This window comes from Rattus rattus, chromosome 13, assembly GCF_011064425.1.
Source record: "Rattus rattus isolate New Zealand chromosome 13, Rrattus_CSIRO_v1, whole genome shotgun sequence".
NCBI classification, from domain to species: domain Eukaryota; kingdom Metazoa; phylum Chordata; class Mammalia; order Rodentia; family Muridae; genus Rattus; species Rattus rattus.
Window position 1 is genome coordinate 39,375,152 of NC_046166.1, and position 13,904 is coordinate 39,389,055.

Genomic DNA, 13,904 nt, shown 5'->3' on the forward strand with positions numbered 1-13,904 from the left:
CACACACACACACACACACACACACACACACACACACACGAGCACACATCTTTCTCACTTCCTCTCCTTCACACAGTAGCCCAGGCTGTCTTGGAGTTTCTTGTAACTCAAGCTGGCCTCAGACCCACAGCAATCCTCTAGCTTCAACCTCTCAAGTCCTGGAATTCCAGACATTCACGGCCAAGCCTGGCTTGGTCTAGCTCTTTAGATTTAGCTTAAAGATGAAATGTGAGCCGGTCTCGGATGCCAAAGGAAATTCTAATGCTTTAGATACATAATTTTATCCAAAACCTGGTTTTCTCCATTTGCCTCTCTTGAGCTTCCGTGTTGTTCTCAGCATTGGCTTATGCTCCATCCCCGGCCATGTTTTGTCTCTACGTAGACTTTCATGGCTGAGAAAGCGTTACCATTCACTGCATCTCTCCAATAGGTGAGAGATCCGAGACCCAGGCCTGTTACAGAGCTCACACAGACAATAGCTGCTGCATTCTGGGAATAAGTAGGGCGATTTCAAACCATTTTCCTTGTCCACTCTTTCTTCTTAATTTCCACTACAAAACAGCAGAAAAAGCTAGACGTGTTCTGGGATAGATTAGAATAGGAAAAATTGCTTAAGTTACCATGAGACTAAATATACAAGACTCTTGATGAATTAGACCTCATCAAAATTAAAGTTCTGCTTGCAAAAATACCTTTAAGAAAAGGAGAATGTAAACTAGAAGCAATGGAAAGGAAAATATCTATCTCCCCCCCCCCTCTCTCTCATCTGTATAGAATACATAAAGAGTGCCTGCAAATCATTTTTAAGAACATTTCTAGAAGAAATGTTACCTAAAATGTATACAGATGCTGTCTACGCATGAGAGGGAGAACTAAGCATCATTGGCCACCAGAGACATGATGGTTACAGGTCCCATAGGGAAGTCTGGCTTATCCACTAGAGCTGTGGAAATGAAACAGAACAGGTCTGGTTGTGGTAGTCAGTCATTCATATACTTGAGAAGTGGAAGCAAGATGATCAAAAAATTTAGGTTTAGCCCAGGATACATAGGGAGAAAAGGTATCTCAATCAATCAATCAGAAGTCTGACAGGAAGTCCCCATAGACTATATAGTTTACAGGAGCTTGCTGCCAAGCCTGATGAATAAACAGGGCTCAATACCATCTCCCAAGTTGTGGAGGAGAGAAGCAGGCCCCCTGACACGTGAGCTGTGGCATGCTCGTGCCTAGCAAAGCACACGCACACATAAGAAACCATAATGCACTGTGACTGCTTAGAAGGGAAATCATGGGCAGCGTCACGTAAGGCTGAGTGTGGAACAATGTGGCTGTCAGACATTGCTGATGGAAAAGTGGAACGGAAACTGGCACGGCCACTTTGGGAACTGGCAGTTTCTTACAGGCAGTTAAAAATGCCACCTCCGCCACTACTACCCCCTCCACGATCCAGGAGTCCGTCTCCCAAGCATTTACTTGAAACAAATGAAAACATGTGTTCACAGCCACCATGTTCTTAACGGACTTGGAGGAAGAAGTCCAGGTAAACGAAGGCAACGGAGCGCGGTATATTCATTCAGTTGAACGTGACCTGGCAGTTCCGAAGAAAGGCACGTGACATGTGGCACCATGGAAGGATCTCAAACATTCCACTAATCAAAAGGATCCAGCATCCATGCCGCATGGCCCCATTAGCGTGTCTCAGAGGGCAGACAGGAGTGATCTGTAAGAGGCAGGAGGGTGCTTGTCTATTAGTGCTTGATAGGCTGTGGAAGACTTTGGTGGGCTCAGTGCAGAGGTGTCATTTCTGATTTGGGCTTGTGTTGGCCACGTTTCTTAACAGCGTGTTCAGTATCTGCTTTGGGTTGATGAGTTTTACTGTATATAAAACTTTCCTAAACAGTAATCTCAAAACTAAACCAAAAGTAGACATGGCCAAACAGGAGTAATTGAATGTGGCATGTTGGGGGTTTTCCTCTCATCCAGGTTTAGCTGGAATGAGATACCATTTGGTACCATGTGAAGTCACATGATCTCCCCTGAGCTATAACCACAGTCATCACTTAAAAATGACCTCAGATGCTGTTGCCCCGCAAAGCCCTGTTGTGTAAAAACATTGCAATATGCACATTACAAGAATAGCACACAAGACATATCCCTGATTAGTCTTCGAGAATTTCAAGGTGGTGGTACATCAATGGGAACTTGCCTTTCAATATTTCTTCAGTTTCCAAATAGCAAAAGTCTCTTAAGAACTTAGAAATTGATTATGAGTAGGTGAAGGCAGTTGATCACTATGATATCACCCAAATGATAAATAATGTTTAAATGCTTCTATGTGATATATGAACTAGATAGATGAAAAGAATTGAATTCATATTTCTTAAAATGTAGGACAGGAAGGTTATACATATAATTTTAGAATGTCACACATAGCATTGGGCAGATATAAAAATAGTATTAATATCTCCTCTGGTTAAAATACTAATTCTGTGGGGCCGCCAAGATGGCTCAGTGGGTTAAAGCACTTGCTGCCAAGTCTGAGTTTGATCACTGGGGCACACATGGTGGAGAGAACTGACATTTGTAAACTGTCTTTTGACCTCCACATGAATGCTCTGCACTCACACTCACACCGCGACATGCGTGCACTTGCGTGTACACTCGTGTGTGCAGTTACACACACAAGTAAATAAGCAGAAGCAAAAATAGGAATCCTAATACCTGCGTGACTGCGTTGTTTATACTCTGGCTTTGGGACTGAAGCAGAACTAAATGCTTCTCTTGTTCTTCTTACATATAATTTATTTATTTGTATAATTTTAGAGTATGAAAATATATTAAGCCTTCAGACATGTTGGCAATTGTCGGAGGAAGATTCAAGAGCCAAGAGGAAAATGCTTTTAATTTTAAAGACTGAGATTTGGTTTAGTCTTGGATGCCACTATTATGAATAATGGGAACAGATCGTAGACTTCAAAGGAAATATGAGCCTATCGTCTTACCATTTAGCACTTAATGCCTCTAGGAATTTCCAGTTAGACCCCAAACTTTTCATTTCCCAAGTGCTCTCCCCCTCACCTCTGTCATCCTGCAAAAATGAAAGGAATCCCAGACCCTGTCTCCTGGTTTCCGTTATACCAGGGCTGAGGAAATGTCGCTATTTTTGTGTATGTATCTCGAAAATTGGGTTTTATAAAAAAAGAAAAAAAAAAAAAAAAAACCCAAGGCGTTCGTCAGATCCACTAGGCTAATTACTGCAACTCCAAAGTTTATTACTTTTAAATATTAACTGCTTGAAATGATTCATTTGGAGATCAAATGATTAATCCTTCTCCGTTGCTATAAATGTCAGCGGCAGGATTAAAGGATTTAGATGGTCATGTTTACTCAACCTTAAATTTCTCTACTAAAGACACGAGTTAAGTAGCCCCGGTTTATCGCTGTTTCTTGTTAGTGTTTCCCTCTCAGCTCCCCTACCTAACTGATCTTTAACTGGTTTTGGCTAAGTAAGCAAGCCTTCTTCAGCCTTGCCGGTCAAGCAGCTTCGTAGATTGTCTGCCAGAAGGCGTGAGTAGATAGATGTAGCTTAGAGCCCTCCTCCGGACACAGTGGGAGTAATCCTTCCCCCTGCCTTGGCCTTTATGGCTCTGATGTCTTGAGCCCACAGCTTACTGCTAAACTTGTATCCGGTTCCTCGCCACGTTGCCAATTCTGGATACACATTGTGAAGCACTGTGGTGCCGCTTCAGTCACAATTATTAAACACCTGCTGCTTTGTGCCAAACCATAGGGGTATTGAGACTAGCACCTCCCACAGTCCGCCTATCAGATACCAACGGGTCCGCTGTAGGGTATTATCCTCTCAGGGTCTTGGGTGGTTCTAATGGCATTATTAATAAGTAAAAAGCAAACTCATTTTCAGAATACCTTTTGATAAAAGAACTATGTTGGCATTGCTATAATTGCAAATGGTTGCTAAAATCAGTTTGTCAAGGTTGAGTGTATAATCCTTCGCGAGGACTAAGAGTTGTTCCTTCTTTAAAGTCACTGGACTTACAACCTAGGTTTTCTCAATTGCTCTACCAGACCAGCCATTCAGTGTGCATATTCTTCCCTAGATGCCTCACAGATCTCATCTGGAAAAGACGTGTGACGTCCCATACCTTCACTCTAGTCCCGCTTTCTCTTCTTGAAGTGGGTTTTTTCCCCATTCTCACCCAACTCAGTAAATGCACCTTGGTGAGCACCTTGAATTTCCATGGATGGAGGGGTCCTTCACAGCTGCATTCAAGTTGACTGTGGAGGGGACATCCTATGCAGTGGTTCTCAGCCTTCCTAATGTTGTGACCCTTTATAGTTCCTCATGTTATGGTGATCCCCCCAACCATAAAATTATTTTATTGCAACAATAACTCTGTTATACTGTTATGAATCACAATGTAAATGTCTGATATACAGGATATCTGATATACCGCCTCTGTGCAAGCCTATTTGATCCCCAAAGGTGTTGTGACCCAAAGGTTGAGAAACGCTGCGACAGAGGCTTCCACTAGATGTGATCAGAATAGTAAGTGTGGAGCACAGAGGTCATTGTCAGTGTTCTCTGGAAACCCAAGGTTATCAGTGTGGAAGAGAAAGACAGGCTATTTTTCTTTCTCCATAGTGTCAGACAGAGTACTCCTTCATTGATACGGCCGAGTTGGAGGGTTAATGCTCAATGCCGACTTGCCTGCATTACCTGAAAATCACATGTGACATTGTTGAAGTACAGCTGTGACAGATCTGTGAGGACATTTCCAGAGAAGATTAACTGAGAGAGGCAGGCAAGCCCTCCATGGGCAGCACCATCTCCTGGGCTGATCACCCAGTGGAATAAAAGGGGGAAAAGAGGAAAATGAGTTGACTATGACATCCTCTCTGTCTGCTTCCTGGCCCCGCCTGGCACACACCCTTCTCTTCCCCCACGAGAGACTGGTCGTTCCGAAACAAGGACCTGAAATAAATAAATAAAATAAACTTCATTCTTTATGTCATTTCTGTCAGGTCCTTGTTCATTGTGAAATAAAATATAGAAGAATAAGTGCTGAAGACATGGCTTAGTGACTAAGAGCATGTGTCACTCTTGTGGGGGACCTGAGCTCCTCACTGGGTGGGCTCACAACTACCTCTAATTTCTGCTTCTAGGGATCCAACACCCCTTTCTTGCCTCTGTGAACACTGCACTCACTTGTACACACACGCACGCACGCACGCACACACGCACGCATGCACACATACACTGAGAATAAAAATAAAATATTAAAGAAAGAAGGAAAAGTTTGAAACGCTAGGGCTCTAGCTCACCGACAGAGCACTGGATAAATGTGCTTGAGCTCCAGGGTTTCAAATCCCAGCACCAAAGTAAAATAAAATTCTATCACATATTTGAGGATAGGCGCTCTGCTCAACGAGTAGCAATGGTGACGATAGAAGGTTAAAGAACAAAGTAGGAAGAATTATATACGTGTGTGCATGTTTCTCTTGCTGTGATGTCATCTTACGTTTTGTGAACACACCCCAAAAGGGAGCCCTAGTTAGCGGACGCCCATGAGGACTCTACTCATACTTAATAGAGAGTTGTAACCTTGGAAAACTGACAGACTGTACTCCCATGCCTGAGAACAAATGACGTCATTCAACACAACCACCGAGAGAAGGAATACAAGATGACGGTGGACCATTTCCTTTCAGCATCATGCCGATCCGTCTGTCCCTTTTCTTCATATGTGCCTTCTGGTTGTCACTTCGGAAAAGAATGGATTTTGATTATCTTTTAAGATGACCCACGTATGAGGAAGGAAAACATACACAACCTCATTTCTTTAAAGGAGGAAGGGGTCTGGAAACACAGCTTCTTCTAGAGAAGACAGTTTTCAATCAGAACTATTAGAAAGCAAGTGAACAAAATTAGTTTTGAAAATGTTTTGAATTTTTCCTTTTAGTGATTGAGATAGTAATCATGACGAAAAATTCTTCAGGCCTCCTCTGTTTTGTTGTTTTCGCTGTGCGTGATCCCTTCTAAATGGACCATCATAATTATTTACATCTCTTTCTTTTTATTCATGCTTAAAGTACAAGCACATTTATATCTGTTGCGCTCTCTCTCTCTCTCTCGCTCTCTCTCTCTCTCTCTCTCTCTCGCTCTCTCTCTCTCTCTCTCGCTCTCTGAGTTTCTCAAAGGGTGATCATACCACACAAGTTATTGTGCAACTGACACTTACAACTTAAAAATTATATGTATGCATGGCTTTCCTCCAGGTCTGAAGATACAAGTCCAAGTTTCTGCTTTAAGTTAGCCATGCAATGTTCCATAGCAAATGTATGCATCTCACCCAGGCGGTCACTGTCTGCCAAACGTTGGTAGGGGTTTTTTTTATTATTATTTTTGCATGGATGCTATGGTAAATGTTTCTTTTTATGTGCATTTAGGATGAAGGATAGCATGTAGTTATTAAGAGAAATTATCTGAAGAGCATCTGTAATTTCACTGGGAAGGCATTTTCTAAGGAATAAGAGTGGTGTATTAGAAGAGAAAGGGATACAGAGTGAAGTGTGACAGGAGTCTCATTGCACACCCATGGAAGGAACTATTTTCAACAAAAAAACAGTGGTTCTGGATTTCTCCTTGCAGTCAATGCCAATGAACTATTCCCAAAGATCCGCAGCGAACTTAAGACCTCGCTTAGACTGTGCCGTCCCAAAGAAGGGACATAGTGCCAAGTGGTGGTGAGGATGTGAACTTGGGACCCCCGTCCTCTGATGATGGGAATACAGCAGTGTGCCCTCTGTAGAGAGCACATGGCAGGTCTTTGGAAGGTCGAGCATTTAAAACTATGCTACGGCTCAGCAGCTCCTTCCGAGTTGTAACTCAGGAGAGATGAAGACATCTAGGCACGAAAGCTTGTGTACTGATATTCCCGGTGTCATCTTCCTGGGGCCCTCAGAAGGAAATGACTCACTGGCTAATGAATGGATATGTGAAAGGTGACACCCACACATGCTAAAATCCACATATAAGAAGGAATAAATTTCTGATAAAGACTAAAATGGTTTTTGTCTTTGCTTTTAATTTTTTTCAAAATTTGCATTTATTTGTGCATGCTTGTGCTGTGTGTGTGTGTGTGTGTGTGTGTGTGTGTGTGTACATATTTGCATGGGCACATGTGCTAAGGCATGAATATGGAAGTCAGAGAACAATCTGTGGGGGTTGCTTCTCTCCCCTACTACTTAGGGTGCCCTGATGAAACTCAGGTCAAGCTTGGGGTGAATCCCTTTACTTCCTGAGCCATCTCACAAGCCAGCGTTTGAACTTGAAATAAATGATGCTCAGTAAAACAAGCCAATCACAGAAGAGCACACATCATAGGATCGTCTCTGAAATGTCTCAAGTCAGCGTATGTACAGATGAAACTCATTGGTGCTTGCCGAAGGATAGCAGAGGGAGAGTGTCAGCAGAAAATGTGAGAGCTGATAATTACGGGATCGTTTATGGTGATAACAAAAGTACTCAAAAATTGATTGTGGTCATAGTTGCAGAAATCTGAGTCTCCTAAAACTGTGTTAAACTGCATTGAAACGCATGCATTGCACATGCTGGGAATACGATCTCCCCAGAGCTGCTTCCTACAAGTATATAAGCTGACTGCTTATCTAGCATGCATGAAGCCCCAAGTTCAATCCCCATCACCACACAAAAGTCACTGTGGTGTGGTACGGCTGTGATTGCCAGCATTTGGAAAGAGTGGGGTCAGGAGGGTCAGTGTCCAAGGTCATACTCGGTCTGGACCTGTGGTCAGTTCCAGGCTAACATAACATGACACCCTGTTTGAAAACACACACAGCAAAACAAACACACAAACAAATCAGAGAGAGAGAGAGACAGAGAGAGAGACAGAGACAGAGAGAGAGACAGAGAGAGAGACAGAGAGAGAGACAGAGAGAATGATAACTAGGAAATTAGTCCTAGGAAAGTCTCTCACTGATCTGACTAGGTTCTATGTACTTCAAGACATAGGAAGATGGGCTGTATGGCTAGCCCATTTTTCTGATTCCCCTCGTTTACTTAAGGCATACGTGCCATGTTGTCATGTTTGAGGTATTTGTTTTTATGCCATCCCGCCCCCTTTGTCACATAGACCAATTCCTCTTTTTTTTTAAGCATAAATTTATTTTAAAGTGATACAACTTGCCTTGGTTTATTTATTCAGTTTTTTCTGTATAGATTTTTCAGTTTATGACTGTCATAAAACAGAATTGGCTAATCTAATCCCCGCTAATGCTGCATTTTAATCACGGTGCATTCCGCCCTCAGGTGTACTTTGTTCTTGCTACAATTTATCGTTTTGGTCCCGTTTCAAATCGTAATGGGTAGATCTGCTGCTGGCCCTGCTGATCAAGGTTACCAAAATTCAAAGTGAAGGGGATAGAACTAAATATTTGTTTGCCAATTTTAGACAAACAATTAATAAAAATAGAATGTAACAGGCAAAATGAGACGTTAAATTAATGGCATTAGAACTATTGCAAGGAATATAAGACTGATAAGTCTTCTTCGTCACCTGAAACCAAAACAGATTCTCCACACGATTCACAAGTGCCTTTCCTTCGTGGATTTCTCTTAAGTGCCTTCGTCTGTTTCTACTCCTCTCTGTGGACTCCAATCCTTTCCTAAGCCAAAGCCAGCTCAACACAACCTTCCTGGCTTTCATCCCTACCAGCTGTCTCTTCTCCACCAGGAACCTTTCTTCTCTCCGTCTCCTCTGTTTGTCAACACTGCATGTGTTTCTTATTAAGGCTAGCCTGTCTTTCAGGGAAATTATTTGATAGACTAATTACTCTAGCCTAATGATTAGTCCTTCCCGTGGGTAATCACATTGAAGCAGAGGGTCCTGAAACTCAGGAATGCCTAACCCCAAAGAGGACTCACCAGCAGGAGAGTTGGAAGCACGGAAGCCGGTCTGGGTTAAGCATTGTACAGTGACAGCAGGCTGCACCAGTAAACACCAGCTTTGCTGGTGACAGGCCTTTGCAAATGGTCTGAAAATGAATAACTAAATTCTATGTCCCTCTATGTGTTACGTTTGCCAGTATATTTTAAGGGCTCTCTCACAATTGCATAAACCATCCATCCGCCTTCTAGTGCCAGGCCTCTGTCTTGCACCTTACCTGTACTAAGCACGAGCTGCACCACTGAGCATGTCTCAGGTCCAGAAACCACCACTTAGGTCACATCATGGACACCCTGGCAGATATAAAAAAAGGCAGCGAGTCAGAAAGAGATCCCAGCAGAACTCGTGGGTGGCTTTAACGTAGATGCATCTGAAGTCAAGTTTGGTGTCCTTCTGGAAACAAAAATAAACCTTGTAGTTCAGTGGAAGAAATCCAGCAGCGGTTTCTGCTGCTGTTTGCTTTCTCGTTTACATTTTGGGACCAGCCCTGGAGAGATTTGAGGTCTTGTGAGTCACTGACTGCAGAGGGTCAAATAGTTCTGGGGTTTGGGGTGTGCGTATTTCCGTGAGGGTACTGTGTGGGATGTTTAGCTGAGAAGCAAGCTATGTTTACCTACCTGGAGAGCAATCAAGGACTGCAGCTTTCTGCTTTCTTTCCATGTAGATTTTATATCAAGATGGCAGTAGGGTAAAGAGTCATTAACTTGGAAAATGTTTCAAGGTACGGTTTGGGAAGTAGAGAATTCTGAATTTCTCTTCTGGACTTTTAGACATTTCCCAGGCTAGGAGAGAGATTCAGAGGATACACTCATACATTTTTCCCTACTCTGAAAATTACCTTGTACGCTAATTTCCAAGATCTGTATGTTTGATGGCAATACTTATGTGCCTTAATGCTCTTCTCCCGCTTTAAATGTGACCAGTAAATTACAATACGAGAACTCTTCCACAGCACATCCAGTTACTCACTGCACGGTATCAATCTCACTCTTACTGACTTCCATAGGTAACGTCCATGTGAATTGTTTACAAATACAGACACTGCCTCATTACCCCACGAGCTTCCTGACCTTCACCCAGTCTACAGAGACAGCTCTCTCTATTCTCTCCTCCTTTTCTTTTCTTTTTTTCCTTACATGCTGATTCTATTCCAATGCTTATTCACATCTCTCTGATAAGCACAGTTTGATCTCTAGCTAATTGTAGCAACCGATTTTCATTATTTATGAGTGTCATTGTCACAATCCATTTGGAGGTCTGACTGAGATAAATCTGATTCCAGCATCTGATATGACCACAGCAATCAAACGATTAACCACACTAGTTGAAATGTACTGGGCCTGGAGGGGGCTAATATCTCTACAACCAAATATTTACTGTATTGGGTCTGTATAGGTTTGATTTATTTTGTAGAAGATTCAGCATGCCATTTTATCACAAATAATTTATAGTACCCTCTCCTTAAAAGTATAATGTAGGTTTCTCATAACAGCAAATTAACTTTAAAATATTCATGTAGATCCACAAGATGGAAGTGGGAAAATTAAGACCATGCGTCATATAAATACTTAATATTCATAAAAGATTTGGTAAAGAAGTTGCGTTTGAATTAGTCTTTGCCTTCTACTCCTCTTTATATGCATTTGGCTCTGGAGGAGCTTACATTTGGGACCCTCTCATACAGGCAAGTCATAAAAATGGAAGAGTCTTATGCAGGTCCTCTACAATAACACATTTTCAAATTCTTCTCGTCCATAGTGTCATAAACCACTAAAATTTCAGAAGCAGATACAAGATGGGAAGCATCGTTAGTGCTAGCGGTCTTTCTGAAGAGTCACCTAATTTAAACGCTTGTGCTTTAAGTGATTGCAGTGTCACGAGTTTTATTATGCTCAATTTATTAGTAAAGGCTTGCAGAGTTCACAGCCATTTATTTCAGGAACCTGACTATATCATTAATTTTTAAAACACATCCCTCCCATTTTCGTTTGGGAGTGCAATGTACTCGAAAGACTTGGTTTGCTTTGGTCAACACAGATGTTTCCAGGTGTTTAACTCCAGCCATCTAGAAAGTCACCGATAGGCAAATAGGATGCTAATTTTCAAGGTTTTAGCCTACTGAGTGTTGAGTTACACACACACACACACACACACACACACACACACATTCCCATGCATACTCATACATGGTGATGTACACATGCATGTACACATACATTTGCACTCACACATATACACCTATTATATGCACTCATGCACACATGCATACACATAAGGATGTACACATACATACACATACACATGTACACCAACATGCACACACACTGTACACACATATGTACACACATGCAAACACACACATGTACAGGCACATCTATACACATGCACACGCATGTACACACACACACATACACACACTTATATTGCTTTCTGAATTAAGGTGGGAAGATTCAATTAAAATGATCAAACTCTTACTTCTACTTAAGCTGTAACTTCTTCCTGAAGTAAACTTGTTTTTTTTCACCAAAAGAGGTGGAGTGTACATGTTAAATAAATCCTATAGTTTAGGACCCAAACCAGGACAGATGGCCATTTTTGTTGCTTCACCATCTGCCTAGCCAACTTCTGCCAGTGGAAGCCAGTTCTTCCCTGTGTTGCGTGTCCATAGTAGAACCATGAGTCCATCTCTGGAGGTGCTTATGGGTTTAAGTTGACAAGAGGTCTGAACGGAAGCCTGCACGCAGCCCACCCGGCCTCCTCTCCCATGATTGCACCCACGTGACCATATGCCATGCTAAGGTGGTGCGAGCAGGGGTAAAGCCTGAACGAATGAGTGTTTGTTTCAGGGAGGTTTTTCTTTTTGAAAGAAAAATGAAAAGAAACTAAACCACAGGAACCATATACTCACTAGTTGTTATCTCTCTTTCCCCCTAATTAGGACAGAATTTTACCCTAAGGCAGTTAGGAGTGTGTGAATCCGCAACTCGAAGAGGAGTGGCATTCTGTGCGGAAATGGGGCTCCCTCACAGAGGTTACTCCATCAGTGCAGGGTCAGATGCTGATACGGAAAACGAAGCAGTGATGTCCCCTGAGCATGCCATGAGACTTTGGGGCAGGGGGGTCAAATCGGGCCGCAGTTCCTGCCTGTCAAGCCGGTCCAACTCAGCCCTCACCCTGACAGACACGGAGCACGAGAACAGGTCGGACAGTGAGAGCGGTAAGTCGCACTGTTTACTTTACTATGTTACCATTTAGCGATTCCGAGTTCTGGTTGATGTGACTCATGTTTTCCTTCCATGCTTTCTCTCTTTCTTTTCTTTTTTGTATTAATGTAGTAGAACCCAAGAAAATACTCGTGACTAGTATGGGGATTTTTACACTGGGGGGTCGGGGGTCGGGAGAGGTGGATCAATATTTGATGTCAAATTATTAAATTCTGCAGTGTTTGGTGTGTTAGAAATAGTTTTGAAACACAGTTTGTGTACAGAGGGGGAGAAAAGAAAAGATTAAGTCTGACTTATATTGAATCAAGTCACCTGTTACCTTCTACAGAGTAGGAAAACAGTGTCCCCGGAGCCAGGTTGCAATCAAAGATGTCTTTGTAGATTCCTCTTGAAGATAACTCAGAGAAGCTGCAGAATCTTAGAATGGGTGAACGAGCACACAGAATAGTTTATTAACAGGGCTCAAGTGATTGAAGAACAAATCTGACCGTGCTTTAACTTCCTCGCTGATGAGGGCAAATGGAATCTTGGTACGGAGTGGGATGTGGCCTTTGATGTCCTTGGGAACTGGATTACTGTGCAATTAAATCCACATACAAAAAAAATTGGATTTAAGGTTGTCTAAATTTCAGCTTTGCATGGTCCAAAAGATGTCATTATAAATTGCTGGTACTTTTCTCCCGTTGCCAGTGTGGGGTAATAATAAAAAAAAAAAAATAATTTATCTGCAATAATAAATTGAAAAGAAAACTTACTTTTTTTAGTCAGCACTGCTTCTAAGAAGAAGTGGAAACATTCACGCTGACACAGAGACAGTAAAAAAAAAAAAAAAGAAAGAAAGCTTTCCCTTAGTTTTTAAGATTAGGAGTTTTCTTCTCCTTCTCCTTCGGTCTCTTATTAATGCATTGTCTATCCAATGAATCAAGCAGCCAAGAGAGGATTAAAACAGAAGAGTTGCCCGGTATTGGAAAGGAAAGATGATTGTTTATTAATAATATCTCACCTTTGTTATTGATTGAGCGACTTCGTCAGCTTTGTTTTGTGACAGGAGAGCAGATCTGTGGTTAGTTCTCGGTTTCAGATAAGACCGAGTGTGGCCTGCTGCTGCCTACTGCACTAGACATTCCCTTCCTATTCATGGGGTGGGGAAGGTTTCACTTAGATCACTGGAAACAGTTTATTTTGTGTAGAATATTCCAACGCGTTAAACCAAAGTCAATATAAATTACGAGCAGTTACGTAGTATCTTCATGTCAGAAGTGTGAGTCCTCCATAGCGTCTGGCTTAATTCCAGCCCCCCAGAAGGAAACAAAGGTGGTTCTTCTTCACAAAGTGAGTCTTGTAATCATTTTACAAGACTTCTCTCCCCCAGGCCATTCACCTCAGTACAGTCTGTGTTGCCATTAGTTTTTGTAGAGAATTCAGAAGTCGTGCTTACGGTCCTCATTTCACATTATACTCCTTGAGTAATTGCAGATACAGACTCAGACACTGCATGTGGACTCTTGCTTTCATAATTACACAACAAAATATCACACAGGATAAAGGAGGAGACTGTGTGTGTAAATGACACATTGGGTTCCTGTAATCTGCACCATAAACACTCTACATCTCCATGAATGTCTCGCGTTGAACCAACTTGCCTTTTCTGCTCCAGATCTTTGTAACGTAACCTTTCAATATTAAATTAGCA

General features: G+C 42.1%; 1 protein-coding gene across 1 annotated transcript in view; it reads left to right on the forward strand.

The window, feature by feature from the left end:
* Tenm3 (teneurin transmembrane protein 3) overlaps window positions 1-13,904 on the forward strand; it is a 603,629-nt gene that overhangs the window by 186,321 nt on the left and 403,404 nt on the right. The window contains exon 3 of the mRNA XM_032919375.1: window positions 11,926-12,204. Coding sequence (XP_032775266.1) covers window positions 11,926-12,204 — 279 coding nt within the window. The remainder of the gene's footprint in view (window positions 1-11,925; window positions 12,205-13,904) is intronic.